Here is a 27,327-nt window from a genome sequence, read left to right as displayed (position 1 = left end):
AGAAATAAATGTGTAAACTCAAATTGCTGAATTTTTTACCTCAACTTTGACCTTGAATATTTCCTGTCAGCCCCCTAAAAACGTTATAAAAAAATGTAGGAGTAAGATGATGGGTGAATTTAGCAGGACATTTTCAGGAATATTCCATGGTGTAGTGGTGCCATGAGAAGTGGGAATATTCTCTTACTTTTTCCCTGAAATGTTTTTTTTTTAAGTGTCCTGTACAGCAGAGGATAAATTGCCTCTGTTAAGACTACTCTTGCATAATTTTAGTGTGTACTTGCCAATTACAGACAGAGAAGGGAGGGTCATCCCCTCACCGTCCTAGGGTAGGGTTTAAAAAATATTGTCAATCAATCAACTGTGTGAATCAGAGGAGATTTACAAGTGGGTATATCCAATGGAGACTGAAAATAAGTGCACTGCACTACACCACTGGGAATATTTACTGCAAGCAAGTGGGCAGGGCTGTAGCACAGACCGTGGGGGAGACTGTCATGGTGATCAGGCCACTCCAGGGATTGCGAGGTCCGTGGGTAGCCACCAGGGCAAGCTGGCACCCAAGAATGACTAGTGCCATAACCATGGAAACACCATTGTCTCATGTCCCTGAAGGATAGCAAACTGCAGCAGAGTCTGGTTTGCCTGGATTCCACACTCCAAGGCTACCTGCGCAGCTGTCGAACAAACACTGAGCGTAGCGTTAGTTCAGGCAGGCCACGGAGTCACGCTCTATCATGCCAGAGTTTGTGTCAGCTGATCTCACGCAAGCCTCATCAGCTGATGGCCAGCTGATTTGCTCGAAGCATCCTATTGGCCAAATATGCCGCCTTATTTAAACTGTTCTAGCCCGCCTATTCTTTGTTGCTCCCTGTGTAAACCGCATTTGTAAGTGCATTTGCATCCCTCCTCCACCCCAGCTCCTCCTTTTCTGGCTTAATCAATGTCATGCTTGTCACTGATGCTTGCTCTGTTTGGGTTTGCTGCTTATCTCCCTACCTTATGGCTTTCCTTGTATGCACGGGAAGGGCAGGAATGTGTGCTGGTTCTGCCTAATGCTTTCCACATACGCATGTGGAAGGGCAGGGAGATCCCAAAACAACGCCATACCCCCAAATACAAATAACTGCGTCAAAGTATCCTTCTTGACAAAGTGGACCTGACTGAACTAAATTTAAATATACTGTATATATAAAGCACTCATCAGGGGGCAATGAATCAGCTATAGCTAGCTTCCACACTACCACAATGCAACCAGCCACCCGTTAGATACCCAAAGATACCCAAAACCAGGCCATTTAAAAATAAGAAAACTGTAAAGTTACCAAAGGGATGATACTTACCTAACCAGTCTAACTTCGGGGGCCAGCAACAGCCAGTCTGTAATGTTAGGCACGGAGAGAAACGGCAAAAACACTGGTCAGACAGCTCAGCGATATCAAGTGAGTGTCTTGGACGACGAGACCATGTAGCTCAAACAAGGCAAACACTCCATGTGAGAAGTTATCAGATATCCTCTTTAGCTCGACCTGCTTTTGGGGATAATGGACCTGCTAGAAGATAGTAGGAACATCTATTGTGATGATGCAGGCTTTTATAAGCTACATCATGTGTCATCCCAGTTCACATGTGAATTTGTTGATATAAAATACTTCTGTTTGTGCATGAGGCAGATACCATCCAGTGTTAAGAACTGCCACTGGTGTTCAGGAATAATGAAATAGAACAAAAGTCACTGTATTCATGCATGTGCAAATGGTCTTAAAGCCACTTAATTAGTGGCAGGAGGTAAAACATTATTTTCGACCCTTGAATGTTTAGCAGCATATATCCTGTGCTGTAATGTGCATCGCAATAAGGCAAGCAGCGTGGTTCACTGTACATTTTTTTGTTGACCATGTTCAATATCCATGGATATTACTTATCTGCAGATAAGTACTGACCTAAGGTCCCTCTGCCTGGTAGAGTTGTTTTCGGTGCCTCACATGACCTGTCTCTGACCCAAAGTCACTCACTCCCCAGACTGCATTGCTACATTGAGCATTTGACTGGGATGGCGGTGACGCACTGAGTGCAGAGAGACAACAATAGCTTACCTCAGCCAGGCAGACATAGCAAACCTAAATGCTATCAGACCCTCTCTAATCTCAGTCCATGGGACAGCCGTGTCTCTCCTGCTCCCACATGGCAGGACCAGACAAACACGCCTGCCTAGAGACGACATTGGGGCCTAACTAGGTTACACTGTGAGCTTTGCTGTGGGGAAACATCCAGTCTTGATATAACTAACCATATCTATGTTGTACGTGCCACAAAAAAAAAGTTTAGTTCCACTGATATTTTGCAGTTCTGCTTCTGTAAGACTACTAGTGCATGCTGCAGAATGTATTTTTCTGCATAATACTGAAAAGAAGCATTGATCCAATTAATCAATCTTTATCTTTATTTCATAACAAATGTTATCTCAAGACACTTCACAAAAAGCAGGAAAAAGACCTTACTCTTTGTTATTTAATATTACAAAAGACTAGGTAAAAAGACCTTACTCATTGCTACATGTCCCAACATTAATCCTTCATGAGCACAGCACTTAGCAACATTTAGCACAGTTACAGCAAGTAAGTTCTCTGTTTTTAAACCGGCTAAAACATTTATGGCTTGTTTGTTGAAAATAATGAACTCATAAAATGACTTCCAACCTTGTGCACAGCACAGACTTAAATATTTGTAAATAAAAATCAGGCCAGGCAGCTAAAGAGATGTGATTGGCTGACAGGAATTCAGATGGGAACTAGACTCCTCTCAACATGTGGTGCCAGGCAAAAAATGATACAAAAGAATTGTGTTACAACTTTTTAGCTGTCAATCTGGAGTAATGGTAATCTCATTAAGTAGAGCTGTCCAATATTTCTTTGGATTTTTTTCCCCCCAACCTAAACAGAACTGAAAACAAAATAAAATCAATCATTTCCCTCTCCATTTCTTATGTAACTAAAGTGTCTCTGAGACCTTCAATGCTATCTCAGGGCCTCCTGATAGACGCCAACAACAACTTGGCTGTGTTAACAACAAACCAGGCAATGTCTTTCCCATGTGTAAGGCTTCTTATTTACTGTTTTATGTCTCAGATCTGACACTTGATAATATGGGTCCAACAAAATCTGTCAAATGATCAAGGACAAACTACAAATTCACCTTTGACAAGACGTGTTGCTCAAAAACAAAACAGATGCATCTCAACTTTCAAACACTTTAAGATTGTTGGGACCTGGGGGTAGTTGACAGGGATCCAATGGAAAGAGAACATGTCAAAATAAATACAGTGCACTGTGAAATTGCAAAAACACATCTGTGATTTTCATGTGAACAGGGAGACCAGAGGGCCCTAAACCTGTAGGAATACGGTATGGGTTCAGTGGAGACACTGTGTGGTGTTACATGATACACTTTAGTTAGAGAGCATTACATTAAAATGAGTCACTTCTCAAAGAAAGGCTTTTGCTTCAGCACCTGAGAATAAGTATCAAAATAGTGTTTCTAAACACACTTCTTCTGGTTACCGTGCCAGTCTTGAACACTTGATACACAAAAGCACCACCTTGTGGCAATTTTCGATAAAACACAAAACTGTTGAAGTTGTCAAATTCGGATAAATATTAGTTTAGGTCTTGGCAGTAAAATAATCAGATTTAATTTGTAACATTGTTTATATTTACACCATGGTAACTTGTATCTAGGGGGCTATATTGTGTAGTTTAGTAATTCTACAAATATCTACACCTACATTCAGCAATGTTAAACTCTTTCACGTATTATGGCAAGGGAGGGTGTATCGCGTTAATTTTAAACCCTGCCTGAGCAGTGCAGTTGTTACAATCACATGGTCGTCGTATTTTCTAGGGGTTAACATTGACCGCTCCGGGGATCCGTAGTCCTTCCCCCCTCTCTACCTGTTTAGTGGTTAAAGATGGCTGAAGCTCCTCCATGGCCTAGCCGGTTCTTCTGCCACAGATGCTCAGCAGAGATAAGTCCTCGGCTGCCTGTAAGTACGAATGACTTAAACTAAACACATGGACAGTTTTAAAATGGAAAAACAAATTGTTGTTGTCGTCACCATGGTAGAAAGTGTTGGAAGCGGCGAGGCCAAAAGATAGCATGCTAACAGCATTAGCTTCCTGCTACAAGGTCCCGGCTAACGCTACCCAGTGTGGGTTATCTTGTTATCTTAGTGGCGGATCCGTGAACATACAGGTACCAACTGCGTAGTCGTTACACGCAGAATTCTGTCACTCTTCTGCCAATGTTTTAGCAAAGCTTGACAGGATTATCTGTTAATGTGTCATGGTTTATATTAGCGGCTTAGCCAATTAGTCAAACGTCCCCTGCTGCACAGGGAGCGCCTTATAATATCTTCTTTAAAATTGTATTTCTATAAATGAAACACTCGTAAAACCCGCCTTCCTGATGATGTCGTGTTCCAGATTGCCTCATTTGAAGCTCTGTGTCCAACAATGCCTGGTGCGTCCTTTTCTTGTTTTGCCATTCAGCAAAGCAAACAAGTGACATGTCTGTCACAGGCTAGAATGATCTCTCTTAGTTAATGTTCCCTTCACAATGTAAGAGATCAGCCACAGCTTTCTGTAGGTTACTGATAATACCAGGTGGTCGCACTTACACCCCAAACAGCTGTGTTATTCCTAATGTTGTCTGGCAAACTCTTGGCTCCTCTTGGAATCAGATTATTGTAGGGCAAAGGCATTTATACTTCATGTATAACGTGTTAAAATTAGATGAACTTAGGGTTGTGTTGGTGTCTGGTTGCTCTTAGGTGTTCAGCCATATGACAGCCTGGAGCAAGAGGCTCTTTCTAGTTCTGGTATCCATTACCTGCAGGCTTTTCCTGAACATCTCTACAAACATTGATCTCTGTAAATGTTCTGAATGGAAGGGGGAGAGAAGACCTAGCTCATCCTCTTATGATGTCCTCAATGTTTGCTGAGGGGGCTTAAAGACAGTTCTCATACCAGATCGTGACACAGCTTGACAGGACACTTCAAACAGTGCTGATTGGGGTCGGTGGCCTCTTTCAGCTCAGCCTCTCTTCGCGAGGCGTCTTAACTGATTCTGGTGGCGTTCTGAGACAGATTATTAACTTTGAGCTCTTGGAAAAAATACAATGTATTGTCACAATTTTTTTTTAAGTTAAATCCCATGCAATTACAAATGCCACAATCTGACATATATTTTTTTTACCTTTTTTGTTTTGTTTACAGGAGTACACGTGTCCAAGATGTGAGTCAGGGTTTATTGAGGAACTGCTGGAAGAGAGGAGGTGTGTATTATAAAGAAAAGGACACAGAAATTCATGATGTCAACGCTGCTAAGAGTGATGGAAACTGTGATGCATGTTTGAAAACCTTGAATATCTTTGTGTGATACTACTTGTGAGCATAACTCTCATAACTATTTATCTCCTTGCTAGTGCGGATAATGGCTCCATGTCTACCATATCCAGCGGACCTCCGAACCAACAACCATTTGAGGTTTTTCGCCTTTTTTTTTATTATCTGTCATCTTTCTATTTCACTCAACTGTTTGGTGATTTTGTCAGAGTTTTCTATACCCAGAGGGTTGAAATTTGACCATACTGTCAACCAAACAGGGGTTGTTTTGAACCAGTTTCAGGGCTTTCCACAGACATGGTAAATGGACTTGAGCTTGTGTAATGCTTTTTACACCACAGGTCACATACTGATGTCAGAGGCTGCTATGTAAAGTTTCTATCAGTATTAACTAGTGCCGTCAATCGATTAAAAAATGAATCTAATAAATGGCAGGCTTTATAATTAATTAAAGAATTGCATATATCGATAAAATGAGAAGGCATCTTACTCATGATCAGAATGATTTGAAAGTATAAGTGAACCTTTTTATAAAAAAAATAAATCAACAATATTCAAAAAGTAGCTGGCTGTAAATAAGTGAGTAGTTGGCTGTTTGGCCGACAGTCTGAGCTTGTGGAGACACCTGCAGTTTGTAGAGAAACTTGTCTGGTTGCTATCATGAAGGAAAAGTTTTTTCTGACTGATATTGTTTTTGTCGCTCCCCCAGAATGTGGACCAGCACATGTTTACATTCCCTTCGGGCTATGGCCAGTTTGCCCTGGGTGTCTTTGATGACCGCTTTGACTTTGGGGCTGGTCTAGGAACAGAGGACAACCGGGAAGCAGAAAACAGGCGAGAAAGGGAAACGGCATCACGACAACGATATGGTGCACGGCAACCGAGAAGTCGTCATGGTTCAAGACGACAACCAGGGAGGCATGAGGGAGTTCCCACATTAGAAGGGTGAGTTCTAATGTTGGTGACTCTTTGGCCTTTCATTATCTCAGGAAGTTTTGATATCTCCCTCAATGCTGTGTATCATTGCTTTATGTTGTCTTTTGCAGAATCATTCAGCAACTAGTGAATGGAATAATTGCACCTACTGCAATGCCAAATATGGGTGTAGGACCCTGGTAAGTTTAAGAAACGGATGTATTTAACAAGAAAATAAATCCTTTAAGAAAACGGGCTATGTGTTTCTTAACTTTGTAATGTTCATTTATATTCTTACAGGGGTGTTCTTCACTCAAATCCAATGGATTATGCTTGGGGTGCTAATGGATTAGATGCAATTATAACTCAGGTATTTGAAGGAAAAGCTTGAAGTGATTTTATAAAGTAATTACTATAACACTTAACATGTGTTGTAAGAAACCAAGAAGAAGAGTAATACGCATACATAAAGATAATTTCATTCTTGTCTTCAGTTATTAAACCAGTTTGAGAACACGGGACCCCCGCCTGCTGACAGGGATAAAATAAAGAGTCTTCCTACAGTGCGAGTTACAGATCAGCATGTTGGTAAGTGTTTATTCTTTTCATATCTTTATTGTGTTATTTTTAATGCGTGTTATTTTAACACTGTGTTATTCGCTCATTTGGACAACAGCTTGTTCTTTTCAATAGAGGGGTTTATACTGCGGGCCTCAGTTTGTAACATCCAGAGAAAGCTTCAGTCGAAGGATCTCATGATGAACTTGATCAAATAACCAGAGGGCGCTCAAAAATATATATATTTTTAAAAAATGCTCGTGGCTCAGAGACACAAGCAGTGCATAACATGATGATCAACCACGTATAATGTTTTATTATCGTAATCTGTCCATTAATAGACAACATCTTAAGCCTTACACATTCCGACATGTTTGCATAAAAGAATGGCTGATAATAATATTAATAACGTTTATTTTGGATGCCCTCTTTAATACAAGCAAATGCAGTTCAAAGTATCTCGCATTAAGAGAAAACAGCTGTGCTGAGAGTCACATGAAACTCTTAAGGAGATGGAAAGAGGAAGTTGATAATAAAAGTAAAAGAAACGAGTAAAGATGAAAATAAAATACTAAATAAAGATGTAAAAGTTAAACCCACGTTATAAAGATGAAAATAAAATGAGTACAATGCATGGGGAAAATGAGCTTAACTTGAGGTACATAGAATGCTTTGAATCAAATAAATGACACATTATGAAATGAACTACTAAATATTAGAAGTGCTATGCAAAGATTTACAACTATCCTAGTTGTTTAACACACCAGGTAGGTTTTTTCTAGAGCTGGTTTGTGCCACTCGCACTCCACGTTCACTTAAGGGAAGTGACATCATAGCATCACATCCAACACTGTCTGAGAAAAACAGTGGGTTTACCACATACACCATGGTATTTGGTGTATGTGGTAAACCCTTTTTGAATGGAATAAGTATTACCTTGGGACCTTTGGTAATTTGGGATTTGTCCCCCAACATCAGTGTTTGGTACAGCACATTCACACAGGAGAAGTGAAGCCTGTAATTTACATATTTACTGACATACAGTATGTGATTGTAAATGTTGAGGCGCTTCATGGTAACCACCATGTCTCTGGGGGCAGCATCACACTTTGTAGAGTACAGCCTGCCGTACATTCATTAAAAATAGAATACGTCCGAATCTGGTACACTTCTCAAAAAACAAAAAACAAAAAAAACAACCACTATAAACACATGAAAGCAGCATTATTCACTCTTCGACATTTTTGTTTGCTTCTTCCTCAAATCTGCCTCCATACTGTATAGCGATATAAGCCAGCTGAATTTTTCCCTAAAATGCTGTCCAGTCCTTCATTTAAATTGTCCAGCACAGCCTCCCATATTCTCATATTCTCCTGTGGAAAAATAAAGTGGTGGACTGCCCCAAATTACTGAGACTTCAGGTGGGATAACTATTATCAACTGAAATTAATAGTTGGTAATTTGCCCAGGAAGTTTTAGTTTACAAATTACAGATATTGGGATTCACATGGAATTCAAAACACAGAAATCCTTCCTAATTATGACAAATTACTAGAGGTACCAGAGAAGAATAGGGCTTAAGTGTTTTTTACTTATTACCATTTCATATTGTAATATCACTAATGATAAACCTTGCGTCTAAAACCACTTGGCTGATAATATCTCAATTGAATTATTTGTTACTTTTCACAATTTGAACAATGTTCTGTTCTCAGCTTCAGGACTGGAGTGTCCGGTGTGTAAAGAAGACTACAGTGTTGGGGAAACTGTGAGGCAGCTCCCATGCAATCATATGTTCCACAATGACTGTATAGTCCCCTGGCTGGAGCAGGTATTGTCATAAGCAGTCTCATCGTCTTGTCACCTATATATTCATCATTTGTAGTCTGAAACTACAACATTATGTGCCATGACACTGTTACAGCTTCATATTCTTCTCACTCGTTTTCTCCAGCATGACACTTGTCCGGTGTGCCGGAAAAGTTTGAGTGGGCAGAACACGGCAACAAACCCTCCAGAACTATCAGGGATGAACTTTACCTCCTCCTCTTCCTCCTCTTCATCCTCCTCCACCCCTCAGTCCTCAAGTTCGACCAGCAATGAGAACTCCACTGATAACTCCTAGAGAACCATTTGCCCTCATCACCCTGCGAGCTGTTAATAGCTCCTGGGCTGCTGTACTTCAGTGCGGTGACCTCCAGTCTCTCCCTGCTGCCGGGCAGAGACCTGAGTGCATCTCGCCAGGAGCACTCAAGCCCGATTTGGGGGTAAGTGATACGTGAGGACAATGTATTTCTGCCCGTTCTGTTGCTCCCACCTTCATCAGGAATCTGAACAAAGGAAGGGGTGGAGGCCTCGAGTGCAGCTTCTATCAGGGAGGGTGTGGAGACTTCAAGTGGCTCGCTCTGCCTGAATCACCTCATACAGGAAAAGAATACAAGAGAATCCAAAGGCAGAGGACTCATGAGAATACAGTTGTTGTTCTTAAAAAAAAAAAAAGAAAAAAAAAAAAAAAAGAAATCTCCGGACTGGTATGACTTAGGATGCTCCACTTTTGCCAATGAAGCAAAAAGAAATGAGCAGTTTTTCCTTTTATAACTAGCATTCATATCTCACAGATGAAATGACCCAAACTGCACTCTAGTGCACTTCAGTTACTTCTCAGTTTGGATGATACTACATTTTATTCCTGTTTTTTTTTTTTTTTTTTGAACAAAACATTACCAAGTTATTTTACAATCAAGCTCCTCTTACAGTAGAAAGATTACCTGAATCCAATCAGGTACATTTTTGCACTTGAAATTGTTATGCATCAAATTGCAGTCATCTGGTGCTTTTTACATAAAGTGAAAAGCACAATTAAATTAACCATAAAGGTTTATTTTTATCGTATCTGCAAGCCTATTTTGTGGATCAGCTCTTCACATATAACACTTCGAAACATTTCAACGCGTTTTTGCATTTTAACTTAAAGGTATATTAAGTATTTTCTAAAGTTGCCAGTTGAAAAACCATTGGTTTGAAGTATCATCGTGTCCAAATAAATGAACTGATGTGAAAATAAAGATGCTTGGGTGCTACCACTCGTAATTCATGTAAGAATTCTGTGTTTTGTTTCTACTTCTAGTACTCTTCTGCAGTCAAATTATGAGCAGTAGAATCAATACTGAGCTTGTTCCAGAAACCGACAATGACTCTGAACATATAAATGTTGCTCCTATTTTTGGTATGTGAAAAAACATGAATTAAAAACTGTTCATTTTTGAGTGCAGTGCTGGGATCAGACACTAGATGGGACTAGAGTTCAGGAAATATTTCTAAAATGTCTTATTTGGTTTTAGAAAAGGTTAAGAGGTTATTTATTTATCTATTTTTGAAGAAAAAAAAACAAACTAAGAAGGATGGTGTACATTTGTTGGTGAACAGGCAAGTCACAAGCTGTGCTGGTTTTTGTTTCCCAGACTAAGTTATTTGTCCTTTTATGATGTTTTCAGAACACAGAATCAACCAGGGAACAATAACATCATTAGCAAGCACTGCTGAAAGATTTCAGCGCATAATACAGTTCTGTGCTTGTTTTGTAAGTTCAAAGTAAGGCCTGTTGTGCTTATAGTAAACAGAGTCTATATTAAATCTTTCAAAAGGGGGCTTGCCTGTGAGGTGTTACCCAGAAACCAGTCAATTCTGCTTCCTTTTATTGTTTAGCAGCATGGGTGTATTTCCTCAAAATTGTACCTCTTCTCCTCTGGGGCTCAGGATCAAAGGCCTTTAATCTAAAGGGATTGTTATGTAAGGAAACATCAGTCTAGCTAGTGAGCGATTTGATACAGTAATGGCTGAAATCTTGACTTTACAATGTGAAATTCACGATTCATTTGTGCAGTTTATTGTTACCTTTGTTAACACTGCAGGATTTGAAACCCTGATAACTATGTACCTTGGATCAAAGCAAGCTGTTAAAAAGCGTATATATGTTGAATGCCTAGAGCTACAATTGAAGCCCTTTGAAATTGAGAATAATTCCTTCTAGCTGGAATTGAATGTATTCAGATTTTGTGAAGCCAAAATAAGAAACACTCAAAAAGCTTTTTCTTAGGCTAGCAGTGCTCTTGTTGTTTTAGTAAACATCGGAATGGCATATCTGGATTTAGATTTTCTGACAAATTTTCTTGAATATTTATTCAAGCTTGTTTGAGTTTATAGGGAACGTCTTAGTATAAGCCTAAAATGATTACCTCTGAATTTAAACAGGATAAAAGTCTGGTCACAGATGGACTTTATTTGGACTCCATCACAACATGTCAGGAATGTATTTTGGTTGTTTTTATTGTTCCCATTAAAAGTCCCCATTTAACAACTACCACACAGCAAGAGGTAACATCACCATATGTTGATTTTTGCTCATATTGAAATGATGTCTCTAAACAAAGTCCACCTCTGATGTACATGATATTTGGTCACTACAACACAAATGAGAGTTTTTCTACATTCAAACAATGCATTTCTTTCTGTCCAGTTGATAACTTGAAAGCATAAGTACATTATCGTTCTGTCTTAGTGAACTGGAGAAAATACCTAGATTCTTACGGCCAAAAAACATTTCCAAGAAGACCTCATAACCTGGTGTTTGAAAACTGCAGACATTTCTGTAACACGTTTGGTTAAATCAGAGTTATTTTCCTTTTAACACTAAATTGAGGTGGCATACAGACAGTTATACTTGTCTTGTGAATATGAGACAAACCTTCCAAGTTTGTTCAACATTAACACATTTAATAACATAGGTGTAGTCTTTAGAAAATATTGAATCGTGTTAGGAGAGCTCCGAAACTCATGTGACGTAACCACGCCTCTAAACAATACGTCATGTGTACGTGCCGATCAGGGCGTGTTGTGCGTGAGGTGCAACTAGAGGACGACCGACTCGATCGGCTTCACTTCGGAACAGTCGGCTCGCAACATCTCGCTGGAAGTTCGCGAGTAAAGGTGGAAGAAGATTTACCCCGAATACGTTAACGTTACTTTTAATCGACTAGTTATTAAATACTAAATCGTCGACCATGAAATTACTGTGGGCTGTCGGTGCCCTTCTGTTAAGCTGCTGGCAAGCTAGCGCGTCCACAGGTAAGAATATGGTGTCAGCCATGTTGGTTCAATGTGTAGACTTTGCTCTGACAACGACCATAAATAATATAAATTAAGTCTTCTGGTATTTACACGGAACAACAGTGTTGTCTCTTTGTGTGGTTTATAATTGTACAGCAGCTACTGGTATTCTCATTTATCCAGTGCTTGTAGAAAAGACTCGGGTTATGAACGCTAGTTTAGGCGTTTCGTTTGTGGTTTTGCTAGCGACTCATTTAGCTAATTTGCATTTTCAAATTTCAGACGGTTAACCGGAAATATCTTGTTAATACAGCTTTAACATTGAGTGTATTTACATATTCACCCGTCGATAACAAAACGATCGCAAATGTAACAAGTCATGTGAGCTCCTTTAATTAACAACGTATGGTGGGGTATTAACATTGTTGTTATGTTGTCAGACTAACTCGTCATGTTAACGTAGTGAAGGCTTGCTTTCATTAAAATGTCTCTGCTTTACGCCGACCACAGACTAGTTCTCCAGAACTATGCTTTGGGTTAAATATATTTCCGTCCTTTCGTAAGTGTTTCATCACAGCCTTGAATAGTCACTGTAGAATAGACAGCTTCCGCCCCTTAGAGATATTTAAATATATTAAACTTAGAGATATTTAAGATATTAAACTTAGAGATACTTAAATATATTAAACTTAGAGATATTTAAGATATTAAACTTAGAGATACTTAAATATATTAAACTTAGAGATATTTAAGATATTAAACTTAGAGATACTTAAATATATTAAACTTAGAGATATGTAAGATGTTAAACTTGGAGATATTTAAGATATTAAACTTAGAGATATTTAAGATATTAAACTTAGAGATATGTAAGATGTTAAACTGAGAGATATGTAAGATGTTAAACTGAGAGATATTTAAGGTATTAAACTTAGAGATATTTACTGACCAGATCAAACCGCCATCAATTCATTCCAGTGACGTGTCAGTTGTCACGTTACAGTGTTTTGACATTATGTCTGAATCAGTTGTTTTTATGCTCCTACATTGTTGGAGTGTAAAAGTCATCATTTAAAATAGCAGCAGTGTTTAACTTTAAATTAAGGGTTGAAAGACTCAAGATCCAAATATATTTACCAGCTACTGATGGATAAATCATCAATTTCACCAGTATTCAGTAGAAACATTTTTTTTCCCAACATTGCCAGCCACATAAATGTTTGACTGGTAATGAGTAGTGGTCATACCGATTCTCCAGAGCTTTGCTGTTTTATGTATATTGTCTGCCCCAATGATCTTCTATGACTAAAAATGACGATCAACACATCATGCATAATTCACATGGAAAAATGCCATTTCAGGTTTAATTGTGATTTGTAATACTGAAACACTTGGGCAACATCGTTTAAGCACACATGAATGTACCTTTACTGTGTATTGCAGCATCCTAAAGAAAACAAGATTGCACGCTCTGAAATATGTAGGTATAGTAAAAGGAGGGCACATGCACTGGAATCAGTTTTGGTCCTTGCATCAGTACTATTTACCAATGTTAAAGTGCATGAGCATTAAGTACTAGTCAAAGAGCCCTCATGCCACTTCATGTTTCCTGCTTTGGTACTGTTAGCTCTGGAGTAGATCAGAAGTAAAATTAGATATCCCTAGAGTTTTTGCTTCTTTACTATCATAACTCCAGCGTGGAAAGTGGGCTATCAGCGTTAAAGGGAGGAAAGGCAGATCTGTGGTAGGAATACAGACAGATACAGATATTTTTCACATGTCAAATATTTGATGCCAAATCCCAGTAATATTGTAAATGATGTTGACACAGTTCGTTATTGAACACCATTTTGTGATCAGACCGGCTCCATCAGCTCTTTCTCAAATTATCCCCGTATGATGAAAGCAATCAGTCTAAGCAATTGCACCAGTGGTTACATGATTGTTTTGTTTCTGGTGTCCTCCTTTTAGTGATGGCAAGTCTGTGTAGGTATGCCACAACTGAGTGATTACATTAAAGTGGGTTTAGATTAGTGCACTCCAGATTTCCAGACACAAAAAAACCCTTAAAAGATCAGGTTGCATAAGCTAGATGTTTTTTTCATACTTTATTAATCCCTGATGGGGAAATTCTGGTTTACACTCTGTTATTTGCCCTCTTATCAGATGGTGTTTCCCACACGCTGACCGTGACATGCTGAATATGGGATTTAAGCATTGTCTGATACAAGCATGTCTCAGCCTTCATGCTGAACCCATGACATCCATATTCTATACGACAGGGTGTTAAAATATACAATCTTCACCTGCTCATTCTGAACATTTCTATATAACCTGTTAAGTGAGCTTCAAAAGTTCCTTTAGGTTTCAGCATTTTAGTCTTTGTTAGACCTTGTGGAGTAAATTGTAACTTGAGTTGTTAATCTTCAACCAGCTTTGTGAACAAAATATACAAAAAAGTTTCTGTGAAGATAAAGCATGTATTCCCATAGTTTGGGTTTATTTGCTTTTCATGTATTGCTTAACAAATCTCTCTTCTATTTTGTTCACATCAAAACTTAAATATTTATTCCTTAAATTCCAGACTTTATTTGTGAATTGATCAGGCTCTTCAGCTTGTTCGCACCGTATGTAAACATTGAATATACCCTGGATTTTGTTCTCTGAAAGGATTAAAGACACTTAGGACTGACACGCATGTCATGAGCAGACAGCTACAGGGGGTGAAGCTTTCAAGCTTCATGTGCTTCAAAACCGATGATAGTTGGAACTGTCGCCCTGACTATATTTAATTTTGAACTTTCATAAACTATGTCCCAGGAAGGTGACCTTTGGTTATGGTGGGGAAGCTGTGTTACATGATATAGGTTCCATGTAGAGACTGGGGTCCAGTTGACAAGTTCAAACCTCAGTCTGTGTTCTGCCTTTCATTGTGCTTCAAGTTTTCGGTGGAGGTCAACATTCATTAAGTTTGTCCTACCATACATCTGCAGATGTACCCGTCTCGACACCTTAACAAGCAACATTAGGAATTCTAGTTATTGTGTAGGCTAATTAAAGCAAGAACAAATCTCATGCTAAAAATGATTTATTATACTGAGTAATTTGTCCTGTTCTAAATTAGAATCAACACAACATGAAAGCTAGTTTGTTCATTTCCACAATTAGAGCAAAGATGTTGAATTCAATTAAGCCTGGGGGGTCTGGTAGTCCTCCCCCTGGGAATTTTCAGCATCAAACAGTATCATGTTAATAAATTATATCTGGTACTTCCTGCGTGGATATCAAATCTCACTAGCTGATTTAAAGTGTTTTCATTCTCATCGAGTCTGATGGTGAACAGGAAGTTTACTTTTTCACCTGGATTGTATTCTCAACTTGAATTATGAATTATCCAAATGATAACATGATTCACTTTCTATATTTTTACTGCAGAAAACTGTAAAATGTCAGGCGTGTTACATGAGTTGTTGATCCTGACCGTGTAATGTATGAATGTTATTTGTGACTATAACTGGCTTTAAGTTTTTATCATCCGTTTATTAACAAAGCAAATCTTCTTTGGCACTTCTACAAAAGTCAGCATGTAGAAGCTTTTTAATCACACGCCACAACGCTGTAACCAAGACCTGACGGCACTGAATATGATATTAGTATTTGAATCATACTCTGACAGTGTAGGAGAAGAGAAAGGGAGAGAGACAGGGAAGGAGAGGATATTATCCCAAAACAAAAACAGCACATTTAATCCTGAAGCCTTGTGTTACTGTGTGACTCTCATGTCTTCAGTGCAGTTCATGAATTTGTTGCAGTCTGGCTGCAACTGTCTTAAATTAACGATCCCTCCGTAGAATTAACGCATGTTTGGAGATCTTTGTACTGTAGGTGTTTATAATTTTAGGACAATATCATTAATATCGACAATATATTGGTATCCGGATATTTGTGTATGACATGTTGGTACAGCAGCATAGTGAATAATACACCAATACACTCCAGAAAACATTTTATCTTCCTCCCCTTTCACCTTTCTTCTTTTGTTGTTTGGCAGTGTGCGTCTTGGTGCACTGGATTGATTAGGATACAACATCGCCTGCCATGATGGCAGTTAGAAATACTTGGAACTCTGTGCTTATTTAGCTTTTATTTCACTCTTGAGCTTGTTTTTTTGTGCTGGGTTCCCTGGGCCCAGCCCTGGTTTTGTTCTGCTTTGTGTTAGTGAAAGGTGGGGAACAAGCTTCCCTTGTTTTTGCCAGTAGTGTGAGAATGTTATTCTTCCCTGGACCCACCTAAGTTTATAACCCCCCCCCCCCCCCCAGTCCACCACTGAGTGGCCACCCTGCCTGCTTCCAAAGTGTAGAGCTGTGATACTTGGAAGGAAAGTTAACCTTCACAAAAGGATTTTGCTTTTAAGAAATGTTTTTATTTTCTATCAATACAAAGTCAAGCTGGATTAGACGGTCTGCTCTGATTTTCTATCAATAGCTTGTAAACGTATTCCTATTTGATTATCTTTTTCTCACAGAGTCGGGCAACATGTCACGTATACAAATTTTCTTTTCTCTGTGATTCCCATGTAAATGCAACAGAGATGTTGCTTTCATTTCCCCCTTAGATGATATTCACCATGTTTACTCGCCTACATTAAGGTCATGTGCATAGCCTGAATGACTCATTGGCAGAATCATTTCAGAAAAATGGTCTGTTTTCCTACTTTAACACCCTAAGCAGTGTTGGGTGACTGTAGGCACAGCAGAGAAGTAAACACTAGCCTAAAAGAATTGGTTGGTCCATGTCCAAAGGCTTTTAAACCAGATTAGTCATGTTAAATGTTTTTCATTTCAGCCTCATCTGCTTTTCTGTTCATTGTCTTTCATGGGAATGCTATTGGTTACTTTAACTGTTTTGTTCTTTTTTGTGTTTTTTTTTGTTGCTCAACTGTCCTTAGGGATGTCTCATCAAACATTTTGTTTTGCCATCAGCCCAAACACTAGTTGTTGCTTAACTGCTCTTTAGCCTTTGAATATAAAGACGATTAATTTGGTAAACTGACATGACTTAGAAATCCAATTATATAAGATTAGCTACTCCAGAGGATCACTCGCAACAAATATTCTACTTGCTATTGATATGAACAGGATGCACAAAATTTACGACCATCACGCAATGCAATATGATTCATCACGACAATTAAAACAATTTAACTTCAAATTATGACTCTTGTATAAAAGTATAATTCCTATAAAGTCTGCTTTGTTGATGTAGTTTGGTTTTAGCTCAATTCTTAAAACAGATCAACAATTAAAGTGATGCATGTTTCATTTATTATTTGTGTAGAAACAGACCAGAGCGCCAGGAATGATCATGTATTTTTTCAAAACTTACTTCCATATTTTTTCATTTCATTTCTGCTTGTATTAACTTTGTTTCTTTTGTCTTTCTTTTTCCTTCTTGCTTGTCTGTTTTCCATAACGGCCTTTTATCATGATCCATAAAATCACCTGTCTTGATTTAAACCCACCACATTCAAAATTGCTTAAAATCTCTTCGCTGGGCTGATGATGAAACTTTCTCAGCGGGCTTTATTAAGTCTCCCCTGTCTCAGATGAAGTTGGTCAATGACAGTGCAAAGCTGCATTGTGAGGTAATAGGGAACCCCATCCCTGAAGTGCAGTGGTGGTTTGTGGTGGGTGAAGAGCCCAATGAGACCTTTACCCAGCTCTTTGATGGGGCACGGGATGACCGTGTGCAAATAAATGCCACATATATATCACATGGCACAAGTACCATTCAACTCACTAGCCTCACCCTTGATGACTCTGGCACGTATGAGTGCCGTGCTTCCAACGACCCTGACCGCAATGAACTGAAGAAGACGCCAAAAATCAAGTGGATCCGCTCGCAGGCAAACATTATTGTGATTGAAAGTGAGTGGCACAGGAAGCATGAGGAGAACTCACTTGGCTGGTATCTCCTCATTAGTGAAGTCCCGGACATTCAGGTCCTGTTGCACTCAATTCCCATGCTTCCTGGTCCAGTGTCCTCTCTATCCTGCCTCACCTGGTATCCACTGTCCCTCTCCTCAACAGCTCCACAGTTGTCCTGTAGTAGAATACAAATAGAGTGGCTGGACCGCTCCCTATTCCTTTATGTCCTGACACAACATGCCTTCAATCTGATGCCTTTTTTTTTTCTTTTTGCAAAGCTTACATATCATCATGATAGTGATAGTGTTCTTGTTTATAATACTGGTCATAAGGTCAGAAATTTGAAAATGGCTCTTGCATTAAAGTAATTTGATATTGACAAAATATGACTATTACATTTTTAGGAGAACAAAAAAAAGGGGTGTCAGATTTACCTGAGTAGTATTGCTTTCTTGGTAGCATTTTCCTTAATTGATACTAACATTGGCAATGCCCCTTTGTTTACGCTTGGTAGACTATTCCTATGGCTTATAGCCAAATACACGGTAGGCACGGATCATAGAAACTAATGATCAAACAATAGTTTCTCAGCCATGGGATAGCTTTTGGCCTTGTGGTCCAGTATTATTTTTATTGTAAAGAATTGGTCAGCTTCGTCACCTGGTTGAAGCAGCAAAACTGCAGTAATTTAATATCCGACTTGTTCTGGATCTTCTGCATGTATTTCTGTAACTATATCTTTTCCCCATGACCTTGTTGGAGACTACTGTACCTACTAGATTTCCAGTACAAATCCTTTTTTCCCCTTCATTCTATCATCGGTGAGATAGATTTCCCCCTTCCGGGAACTCTTTTCACCTTTCTTAGAAAATTATGTGCATTTGTTTAGACCTCATACTTGTGTTACAATGTTTATATTTAAATCAAAAAGTCAGACACTTTTTGACAAACATGTCATTATTGTGTCTAAAATCTACACTTTCGTCTCTGTTTATCTTAAGCCCCAAACATCATTACTGAACCTACGGAGGTCAGCAACCAGACCTCCGCAGTCCTCAGGTGCAACTTGACAGAGTCAAACCTTCCCATCAAGGGATCCCACTGGGTGCACAATGGAAAAGTCATTGAAGATTCCAAATCCACTGAGGCTTCTGCATCCATCGTTCTTAGGTGAGTAGATACAATCATAATGTGCCATGAGCAGAACTGCTTATGGTTACTGTCTCATTGAAGACACTCATCCTGTCGAAGTAACATTGAATGGGACAATGTTAAAATAAAGTGTTCCAGTAGCTTATAAAGGTTTTTTTGAGAGGCATGTGAATGTTTTATATGAACAATGCAAGAAAATATCAAGCTCAGCTGATTTGAAATGCTTTAAAATGTTTTATTAGCTGGAAAAATAAGCTACGCCAGTAATTTAAAAGGATAGTTAATTTCTCAGACTGAAAGAGATTATTTTGTAGTTTTATAGTTACCCTTCTGTAGTCTGACTCTTATGCTGTCTGTTTCTGCTTCTGTAACTACAGTCAATAGCCATCTTTATTCTCTAACATCCTTTCCCTTGTACTTTGCACGCCTGTTGTCCCTCCACCTCTCACTATGCTCCCTTCCTTGCTGGCTGCCTCCATTAGCAGCAGAGCTAGGGGCGCCATTCAGTTATTCGCTGCTCTTAATTTGCAGAGAGATGGACTGTGCAGCCGTGCAGCTTTGCTGGTAGTCTTGGCAGCAGGGATAAGCGCCCACAGCAGTGTGCTCACTTGCCATGACCTTAATTCCCCATTAGAGAGAACAAGCAGGAATGTGCAGGACAGCAGCAACAAACAAAAGTGGAATTGTGATTACCAGGAAATTTGAATTTTTTTGTTGCGTTAACAAGCAGATACAATTTTGCGCATGAGAATAAACAGTTCGCCTGTTTTCTACTTAAGTAAATGGAAATGTATTCATTTTATTGGTTAGAAGTCATAACCTGCCATATGCTAGGATGCTATGACTACAGAGAAATATAATCATATTTCTATGAAGAAGGAGCGCAGCAAAAGATTCTCTAACCATTGACTCTCTTTCTCTTTCCATAGTTTGAATAAGATCACCCACAACTCTGGTGGAAAGTATGAATGTGTGTTCCTGACTGAGCCAGAGGTGAAGCAGACAATTGAAGTCAAAAGTAAGTCCTTTAATAGATATAACATGTTGAAAGTTGCTTTTAGGGACCTTTGAAAATGTCAGAGTTTTAACTATCAAAACTTTTTGAGTTTGAGCGTGGCATTATTCTTTTTTCTTTTTTTTTTTGCTGTAGCACTTCCTCATGTAGGTGCCCACAAGCACTCTGAGCATGCCAATGAGAATGACAAAGGTGTGATGGTCTGTAATAGCCATGGCTACCCACTGCCCACTGACTGGACCTGGTTTAAAGAGGAAGAAGGGTCCCAGAAGGTATGTGTCTCGCTTGTACTTTTGACTGCAGAGTCACAGAACTTAAAAATTGAAATGTAGTTCACCTTTAATATCATGATGCTTTATAAAATGCAAATAATGTTTGTCCAGTTATTTGTGTGTTTGTAGGTATTTTGTGTGCCTTAAGCCTGATTTATACTTCTGCGTTGAATCTATATCTTAGCAGATGCCTACGTGTGTAGCCTGACGTGCACCTCCTCAAAAATTTAACTACCCGTCTAAACGATGCAGACTGCAAGCCCTGTGATTAGTCAGCTGTGTAACATTGTATTTTCCAGAATTTACAACAACAGTATCGCTGCCATTTTCAAAATTCTGCAGAAAGAAAAACACTTGAACGAAGAAGAAACAAACAGAATTATACGCTTGGATTCAGTTGCCATGTTTTCCTGTAAACAAGTACAGAATGTAGCAGAATAGGAAACTGGCGATATAACTAGCATAGCAATAGTTAGCATTTTAAGGCAAAGTTTTGCAGAGCTACACAGACACACCAACACACAAGTACGACGGGGTAGGCAGCTATGACGAAGATTCAATGCAGAAGTACAAACCATGTCTAACGATTTGCTTAAACATGACCCTCAGCCTATCATCAACGGCACTACCGACAAATACGAGATCAAGAGCACCCCTAACAAGACCACTCTGACCATCAACGACCTGAGCATGGAGAACGATATTGGAGACTACGTCTGCTCTGGAACCAATGAACTTGGTACAAGCAGCGACAAGATCCACCTGCGTGTCCGCAGTCGCCTGGCTGCTCTCTGGCCCTTCTTGGGGATTGTGGCCGAGGTCATCATCCTGGTGACCATCATCTTCATCTACGAGAAGAGGCGAAAGCCTGATGAGATCAATGACGGTATGTATGTCACACTACCTGCACCACTACATACAACATCAGCTCTAAGGTCTTGTTCAGTACTACTACTGTTTTACCTTATAAATAGAAGATATCATTGATTACCATTAATGTGAAAACATACCCAGCTGATAATCTTATAGTACTGAAAGTGCTACAGATGCATTTAACTTGATCAGAACCTGAAGCAAACAGCAGCCACAGTTTTCTCACCTTTCATTTTTAACCAAGTGTTCTTTTTCAGTTTGAACAGCCATGAATTCCACTGCTTAGTGGCGATGTTCACAATGTTATTGACTGAAGTTTGGTTGGAGAAAAAAACTATCATAAAGTGAATACAAATTGGCTAACAAAGTGGCCTCAGAAAATTTCACCAAACATTGATCTTTGACAACTTCTCAACCTGATTGTGTATTGCCAGAATTTGTGTCTACATGAACACAAAAAAATGTCTCTGAATTCATTCAACTTGTAAAAGATACAAACATGTGAAACTGTAGCCACATGTAATGAATGGTGATTCCTACTAGCAAGTGGAGACTAAAGTCAAAGCTTTTAAGGTTTTGTATAGTTTGTATTTGCACGCAATCAATATGAACCCTTATTGTCCTTGCTATGATTTAACTTTTTTGAAATAATAATCTGGTCTTAGCTTCCACTTTTGTGTAAACCATCTGTGAGAGAAACTATTATTTTTTTTTATTATTTACACTTTTACTTCTTTGTTCGCTGCTGATTTTGCATTTTGGTAAGTGGAAAAAAAACTGCATGTCAGACTGAAGTGGTTGAGCTGAGATGACGGCGTGAAAAAACAAAAAGCTATGGGAGTTTGAATTAACTGCTTTCATAGTCACCACTTCTAAGAGGAATGTGCTCAAAGATTTGGTCACTCTTTCACTGGCCCTGCAAACAGAGCAAAAAAAATTACCATTTTGTGTCCTTTACGTGAAGTCATGTGTCGGAGCCAATGAAAGAGTCAAATGAGGCAAACGAGTGAAACGGTTTGACAGGGAATTGGACAGGTTGAAAAGTGAAAGGTTTAAGCATTCTGTCTGCATGCTCTCTGCATCGTGTACTCTATGCATGATCAATGAAGGGAAACCCTGTTCTCCAGATCAGTACATCATTTACATTGTCTCATTCACTGTTTGACCACAGAGGTAGCCTTCTTCTGCGTTACCTTGTGAATATGTGCTCTTGCTCTGCTATGAACACTGCCTCTACACATGCAGGGCTCGACATTATAATTGGCCCGCTGGCCCGGATGAATGATTGATTGAGTCCGGGCCAGCTGACTGCACGCTCAGCTGGCCCGCTCAGGCCAGTTAAAATAGTGCCTGGGAAAAAAAAAAAAAGACTGTAACACGTGCTCAATTTCACAGCGCTTTCCTGTCATACCAGTGTCTTGTCAGTAATTTATTTTAAACGTCGCGCTAATAACTGCTACAGCATCAACGTATCATAAGCGCTCGTGCACACGCTCGTGCGTCCCTCCCACGAGCGCGCTTGCTACTCTCGAATTGTACACTCGCACACAGATTTTAGCATAGGCTTTCTCTGATAAAAAACTTGTTTGGTAAAATGGTTTTAAAACCATCAGATCCCGACAAAAGCCGAGCTTAAATCAGCATTCAAAGGAAAAAAATCACGGGAAGAGTCGAGAGTGACAGCAGGGCATGACGAAAACAGAACGGGAAAAAGTTTCAGCCACAGTGACAGACAGCTGGAGGAGCTGGAACACGCTGCAGCTAAATTTCCCCTTAAAGTTAAAGACTAGATCCTGGTAAAGATAAAAGTTATTCACAAAGCATCTTAACCCTTAAGAGAGCTCCGAAAGTAAAGATCTAAGGATGAAGAGTTTCTCACACAGAAGAAAGAAGGAGAGAAAGGGGATCATAAAAATACCAGCTCTATCACAGCCTCATATTAATATCGATGAGATTAAGTAGACTCTTACAGTTAACAGCATGGTGAATAAACATGAGCAGATAAATATAAGAAAAATACACAATATTTTTATAATTAGAGCTCAATTAATTAAATAAAAGTTGTAATTTAATCTTGCATCAGAATTGTTCAAGAGTAGCCTAAATTGGTGACTGTTATTCTTCGCATCAAAAGTAACATCCCTGGGCCAGCGGTTACAATGGTCGGGCCAGTGATCTTTGAAAACCAGTGGCCCGGAGGACCAGTGGCAAATTTAGCTTAATGTCAACCCCTGACATGCCAGGCTGTGTGTTAGCTGCTGCAGTTTGAAGATGCTACTGTTTTTATCTGAATAGAGCCACTGCAGTGTTTTTGCTTGTATTGCATGAGCCCTCTGTGATGCATAGGGTTGACTTTGGGCAATGTATACAAATGTCAATTTAAGGGCAATTTTGAAATGATTAAGAGATCTTCAGTCTCTTAGTCAGTTGAGTTAAGTGACATTTAGTGATGTGTGTTTTTATAGAACACAAACAATGTTTACGTTTGGAATTGCCCTAAGGTTTAAGTTGAACAAATCCAATTCAGAAATGCTACAGGTGGGCATGCTTCAGTTCATGTTAAGTTGATTTGATCATAACCTCATTGGTATGTTGCAGAAGATGTCATTTTCTAACTTTTTGCTACAATCATCTGGGGAGGGTTGAAGGGGGCGGGGGGCATGTTTTGCTCACACCAATCGCATACATGTAACCTGCTATCAGCTGACCCCCTTTTTTTGTTTGCTCTCCTTCATTGATCATTTGCTGCTGTCCAGATGACGACTCAGGATCTGCTCCCTTGTAAGTACAGATCGCAGCGTACCTTTATCGTCACTCAATGTTTGAATGTTTGTTTGTTTTAGTGTTTTTACACAACTCATGTTTGCTTCATTGTGTTTAAGGAAGAGCAATTCTAATGCAAATCACAAAGACAAGAATGTGAGGCAAAGGAATTCTAATTAGAAGCTGAAACAGGTGAGTAAAACCACTAATGGGGAGTTTTCTCATTATTAGTCAAAAAGCTCACTATTGGCCTCCTCTAATATTTTCACATTAACACCAAGAAACACTATGTAGAAGATGAACTCCTTGACAATCCAGTACAAGTGAAAGATTTTGTAATTCTTCACTCATGCAACTTTTGTCTTTCCTAGATGGACCCACAGACTGCAGTCCAGGACTCAGCTGTTGTGTTGCACATCATACTGTGCACCCTGCAACTTTGAAGAACCTTTTTGTGCTTGGGTGTTAATGTTTAAGAAGTTGACTGATTTCCTCTTTGTTTAGTTTTTCTTCTCTATTATTCTCCATATTGTGCAGCCAGAGAGCATAGTGTGGAATTATTTCTGCTTGAGATCAAGGGGCAAATATTGCATGAGTGTAAATGCTGTTATAGCAAAGTGTGTGTTTGTTGTAAACTCATTAGACCGTTCATGTGAGGAATGCTTAGTTTGTGCTTATTTTCTTTTAATGCTGACGCTTCCTACACTGACTTCACACTTTACTATGCTTTTATTCTCCAATCAAAAGTTCTGTTTAGATGATAGACACTATTTTTTATTATTATAATAAAACACCACCATTCTTCTAGTAACAGCTGGAGTGTGCTTGAATTCACACGTTTGATCTACACCAACAAAACCCTCCTTTAGCAGAGTTTTATACTTTGCCTTAACTAGCACCATTTTTTTCTTTCTCTTTTTTGCATTGCGTTACCTCTTACAAGGTGTACATGTGACACTAAAGATTAAATGCAGAAATGACTGAGATTCAATGTCTGCTAGCTTTTGTTGCCGTAAGAAATTAAAGTTCTTCAAGAAGAAAAGCGTTTGTCCCTTTTAAATCCTGCTTTTATTTCCTTTGACTATTCAAATGTTTAGGGGTCCAAGTACAGCCACTTCCTGTTCCAGCCGAATGGAATTTTTAATCAATCGTCCTCTTCTGATAATTTTTCTATACTAAACATTTTTCTGCAAAAATATCTTGTTAACACTAAAACTGAACAAAGATTTTAACAAAATTTCATAGGTGGATTAAAAGTTCCACCCACTTCTCAGGCACATATAATGATGGTCATTTCCCCAAAGTTGGCGTTAAAGTAATCACATTTTTTTTTTTTCTAAAATCTCCAGAGTGGCTTTAAAAGAAGCCAGATATTTTTCATTTATTTGCATCTTTGCTCTGATTGTCTGCTTCTCTGAAAAGGCACATTTGGGGATTTTGTTTCTCAATTTCCTATTTTTTTCAAACATCTGAGAGCTTTGAGCCAGTCCTCTTCAAATTTTGTCAGGATCATCTCCAGAGTTTGCTGATCTCAAGTTAAAAACAGGAATTTTGACTCACAAACTAATGATGTGGAACACTTTTAAACATATTTTTAACTACAATTTTACATTAATTCTTGAGTCCAAATGGGCAACTATAACTACACTTGGTGAACGTAACTCGGCCAAGCTTTAAGCTCACACTGCCATTCACTGTCTTGTTGTAATCACTATTGTGTGCCCAACATTTATATTTCACCAACTTTTGCAAAAGTATTTTACACGAAAATCAAACACCATATCCAAAACCAGAAGAATCAATATTTTGGCTGTTCTCAGTCATTTGAGTATAATTTATGAATCTGAAAAATTATTTACAGATGTTTTTATTAAAAATGTTGGAACATTTGACTTCTTGTCAACTAAGAAACGCACATCCTAATGCTAGCAGCCTGCTTGGTCCCCATTCAGTGCTGTTTGCAACTTTTAGCTACCTGATGTCACATGCACAGTAAAAAAAAGAAAACATGATTAAGGACCAATGCAAGAGATGTAACATTTGTTATTTCTGTAGAATTCACAGATTTAAAATGTAATACAGGAGAAGATGTCTTTCTCTCTCACTCTGTGACCTGAGCTAAAACGTGTGTGCAGTTGTTGGACCACCATCTCTGTTCCCTTCACTGTGTAGACCGTTCAGAAGCCATATGTTTCATTTAACTGAGTATTGATGTGATTGGATGTATTCTATACGAATAAAAAAGACCTAGACACACTTGTGTAATCTGTTGTACTTTCAGAGTATGGAATAACATCTGTTTGACAGCTTTGCACAGACTGAATAAAGATTTTTGGTTTTAAGTCTGGTCACATGTTTAACTGTTTTGCATGTCAAAGGTTGGTTTAGAAAAGCAGGTCAAGAGGCCCTGTGTGTGGCCCCTCATACAGTAGATGCAAAGATCTTCATCATTATCGGATTTAAAGTCCTGGAAAGAAATGCTGAGTGTATACAGGAATAACTATTCAAAAGAAAACAGTCAAATACATGTAGAAATAATTTGACAGCTGTTATTAAATTATCTGAACCTACCATCTGACATTTGATGTTTATTCTGAACGTGGCTGACGATTTGTAGATTGTTCGCCTTACAAAAGAAACTAGGTAGAAGAATTAGTTCAGTGTCAGCTGATCCTTAAAGCTCCTTTGAGGAACTTGTGGCTTGCATCAATTTTGGCGCCCCCCTGTGGATAAAGCAGTACCGCTAATCTCTTTGTGGATATTGTGCTTAATGTGAAAATAGAGTTTTCTAATAAATAAAAAAAAAAAGACCTTGCAAATCACTCACTGTGACTCACTTTGTCTGACGCCCACCTCTATACGCCCTGCAGTGGTTATAGGTGTAAAAGAAAATGATCAAGCTTGTCTCTAATGGTCATTTTTGTCATTTGTTCTCAATTAGAGGCATCGATATTAATGTCGGTCAGTTTCTTTTACTGAAGCTAAAAACTGCTCAGAGGTTCTCTAACATAATTATTACCATGCAAAAAGTGGATGGAACTTTATGAACTCAAGAACTCCTGAACTTAGCTTTGATGCAGTCTAATGAGTTGTAGTGTTACACAAATAGCTAATTATTTATAACCATTTTTTTTTTTTAAAGTTCAAAAAATATATAATAGTCAAATTACTGTAATTAAGTAGTGTTTTTGGCTACTTGTACTATGAGTATATTTTCAAGTCTTTACTCTTCACATGATGTCATCTACTTGGTCACTTTGAAAATCTAAATAAGGTAGCCTTCTAAGTAAAATTTGAATTAAAGGTCTAGTGTGTAATATTCTTGAGAATCTGCTGGCAGAGAT

The 27,327-nt window shown here is 38.7% G+C and overlaps 3 protein-coding genes across 5 annotated transcripts in view; 2 read left to right on the top strand and 1 right to left on the bottom strand.

Moving 5' to 3' along the window:
* polrmt (polymerase (RNA) mitochondrial (DNA directed)) overlaps positions 1–27,327 on the bottom strand; it is a 511,894-nt gene that overhangs the window by 390,786 nt on the left and 93,781 nt on the right. The window lies entirely within an intron of this gene.
* On the top strand, positions 3,885–9,969 carry LOC132962088 (E3 ubiquitin-protein ligase RNF126-like). Its single transcript, XM_061033421.1, has 9 exons — positions 3,885–4,042; positions 5,274–5,332; positions 5,483–5,543; positions 6,112–6,347; positions 6,449–6,517; positions 6,618–6,687; positions 6,812–6,905; positions 8,591–8,706; positions 8,830–9,969. The coding sequence occupies exons 1-9, from the start codon at positions 3,968–3,970 to the stop codon at positions 8,998–9,000; spliced, it is 951 nt and encodes a 316-aa protein (XP_060889404.1). The 5' UTR covers positions 3,885–3,967; the 3' UTR covers positions 9,001–9,969.
* On the top strand, positions 11,769–26,239 carry bsg (basigin). Of its 2 annotated transcripts, XM_061033420.1 has the most exons (9): positions 11,769–11,999; positions 17,558–17,908; positions 18,910–19,078; positions 19,990–20,078; positions 20,211–20,347; positions 20,957–21,233; positions 23,977–24,001; positions 24,103–24,175; positions 24,355–26,239. In XM_061033420.1, the coding sequence occupies exons 1-8, from the start codon at positions 11,936–11,938 to the stop codon at positions 24,161–24,163; spliced, it is 1,173 nt and encodes a 390-aa protein (XP_060889403.1). In that variant the 5' UTR covers positions 11,769–11,935; the 3' UTR covers positions 24,164–24,175; positions 24,355–26,239. The 2 variants fall into 2 exon arrangements, with proteins under 2 accessions (XP_060889403.1, XP_060889402.1); XM_061033419.1 differs by lacking the exon at positions 17,558–17,908 and having other exon boundaries at positions 11,771–11,999.

This window comes from Labrus mixtus, chromosome 3, assembly GCF_963584025.1.
Source record: "Labrus mixtus chromosome 3, fLabMix1.1, whole genome shotgun sequence".
In the NCBI taxonomy this organism is placed as follows: Eukaryota; Metazoa; Chordata; class Actinopteri; order Labriformes; family Labridae; genus Labrus; species Labrus mixtus.
This window is presented reverse-complemented; position numbering and strand designations above follow the sequence as displayed.

Coding starts and splice junctions, on each gene's coding strand:
- LOC132962088 (XM_061033421.1), top strand. CDS start 3,968: ATGGCTGAAGCTCCTCCATGGCCTAGCCGGTTCTTCTGCCACAGATGC. Junction 5,333..5,482: donor GAACTGCTGGAAGAGAGGAG/GTGTGTATTATA, acceptor TCTCCTTGCTAG/TGCGGATAATGGCTCCATGT. Junction 5,544..6,111: donor CGAACCAACAACCATTTGAG/GTTTTTCGCCTT, acceptor TCGCTCCCCCAG/AATGTGGACCAGCACATGTT.
- bsg (XM_061033420.1), top strand. CDS start 11,936: ATGAAATTACTGTGGGCTGTCGGTGCCCTTCTGTTAAGCTGCTGGCAA. Junction 12,000..17,557: donor GCAAGCTAGCGCGTCCACAG/GTAAGAATATGG, acceptor AAACTTTCTCAG/CGGGCTTTATTAAGTCTCCC. Junction 20,348..20,956: donor AGGAAGAAGGGTCCCAGAAG/GTATGTGTCTCG, acceptor CATGACCCTCAG/CCTATCATCAACGGCACTAC.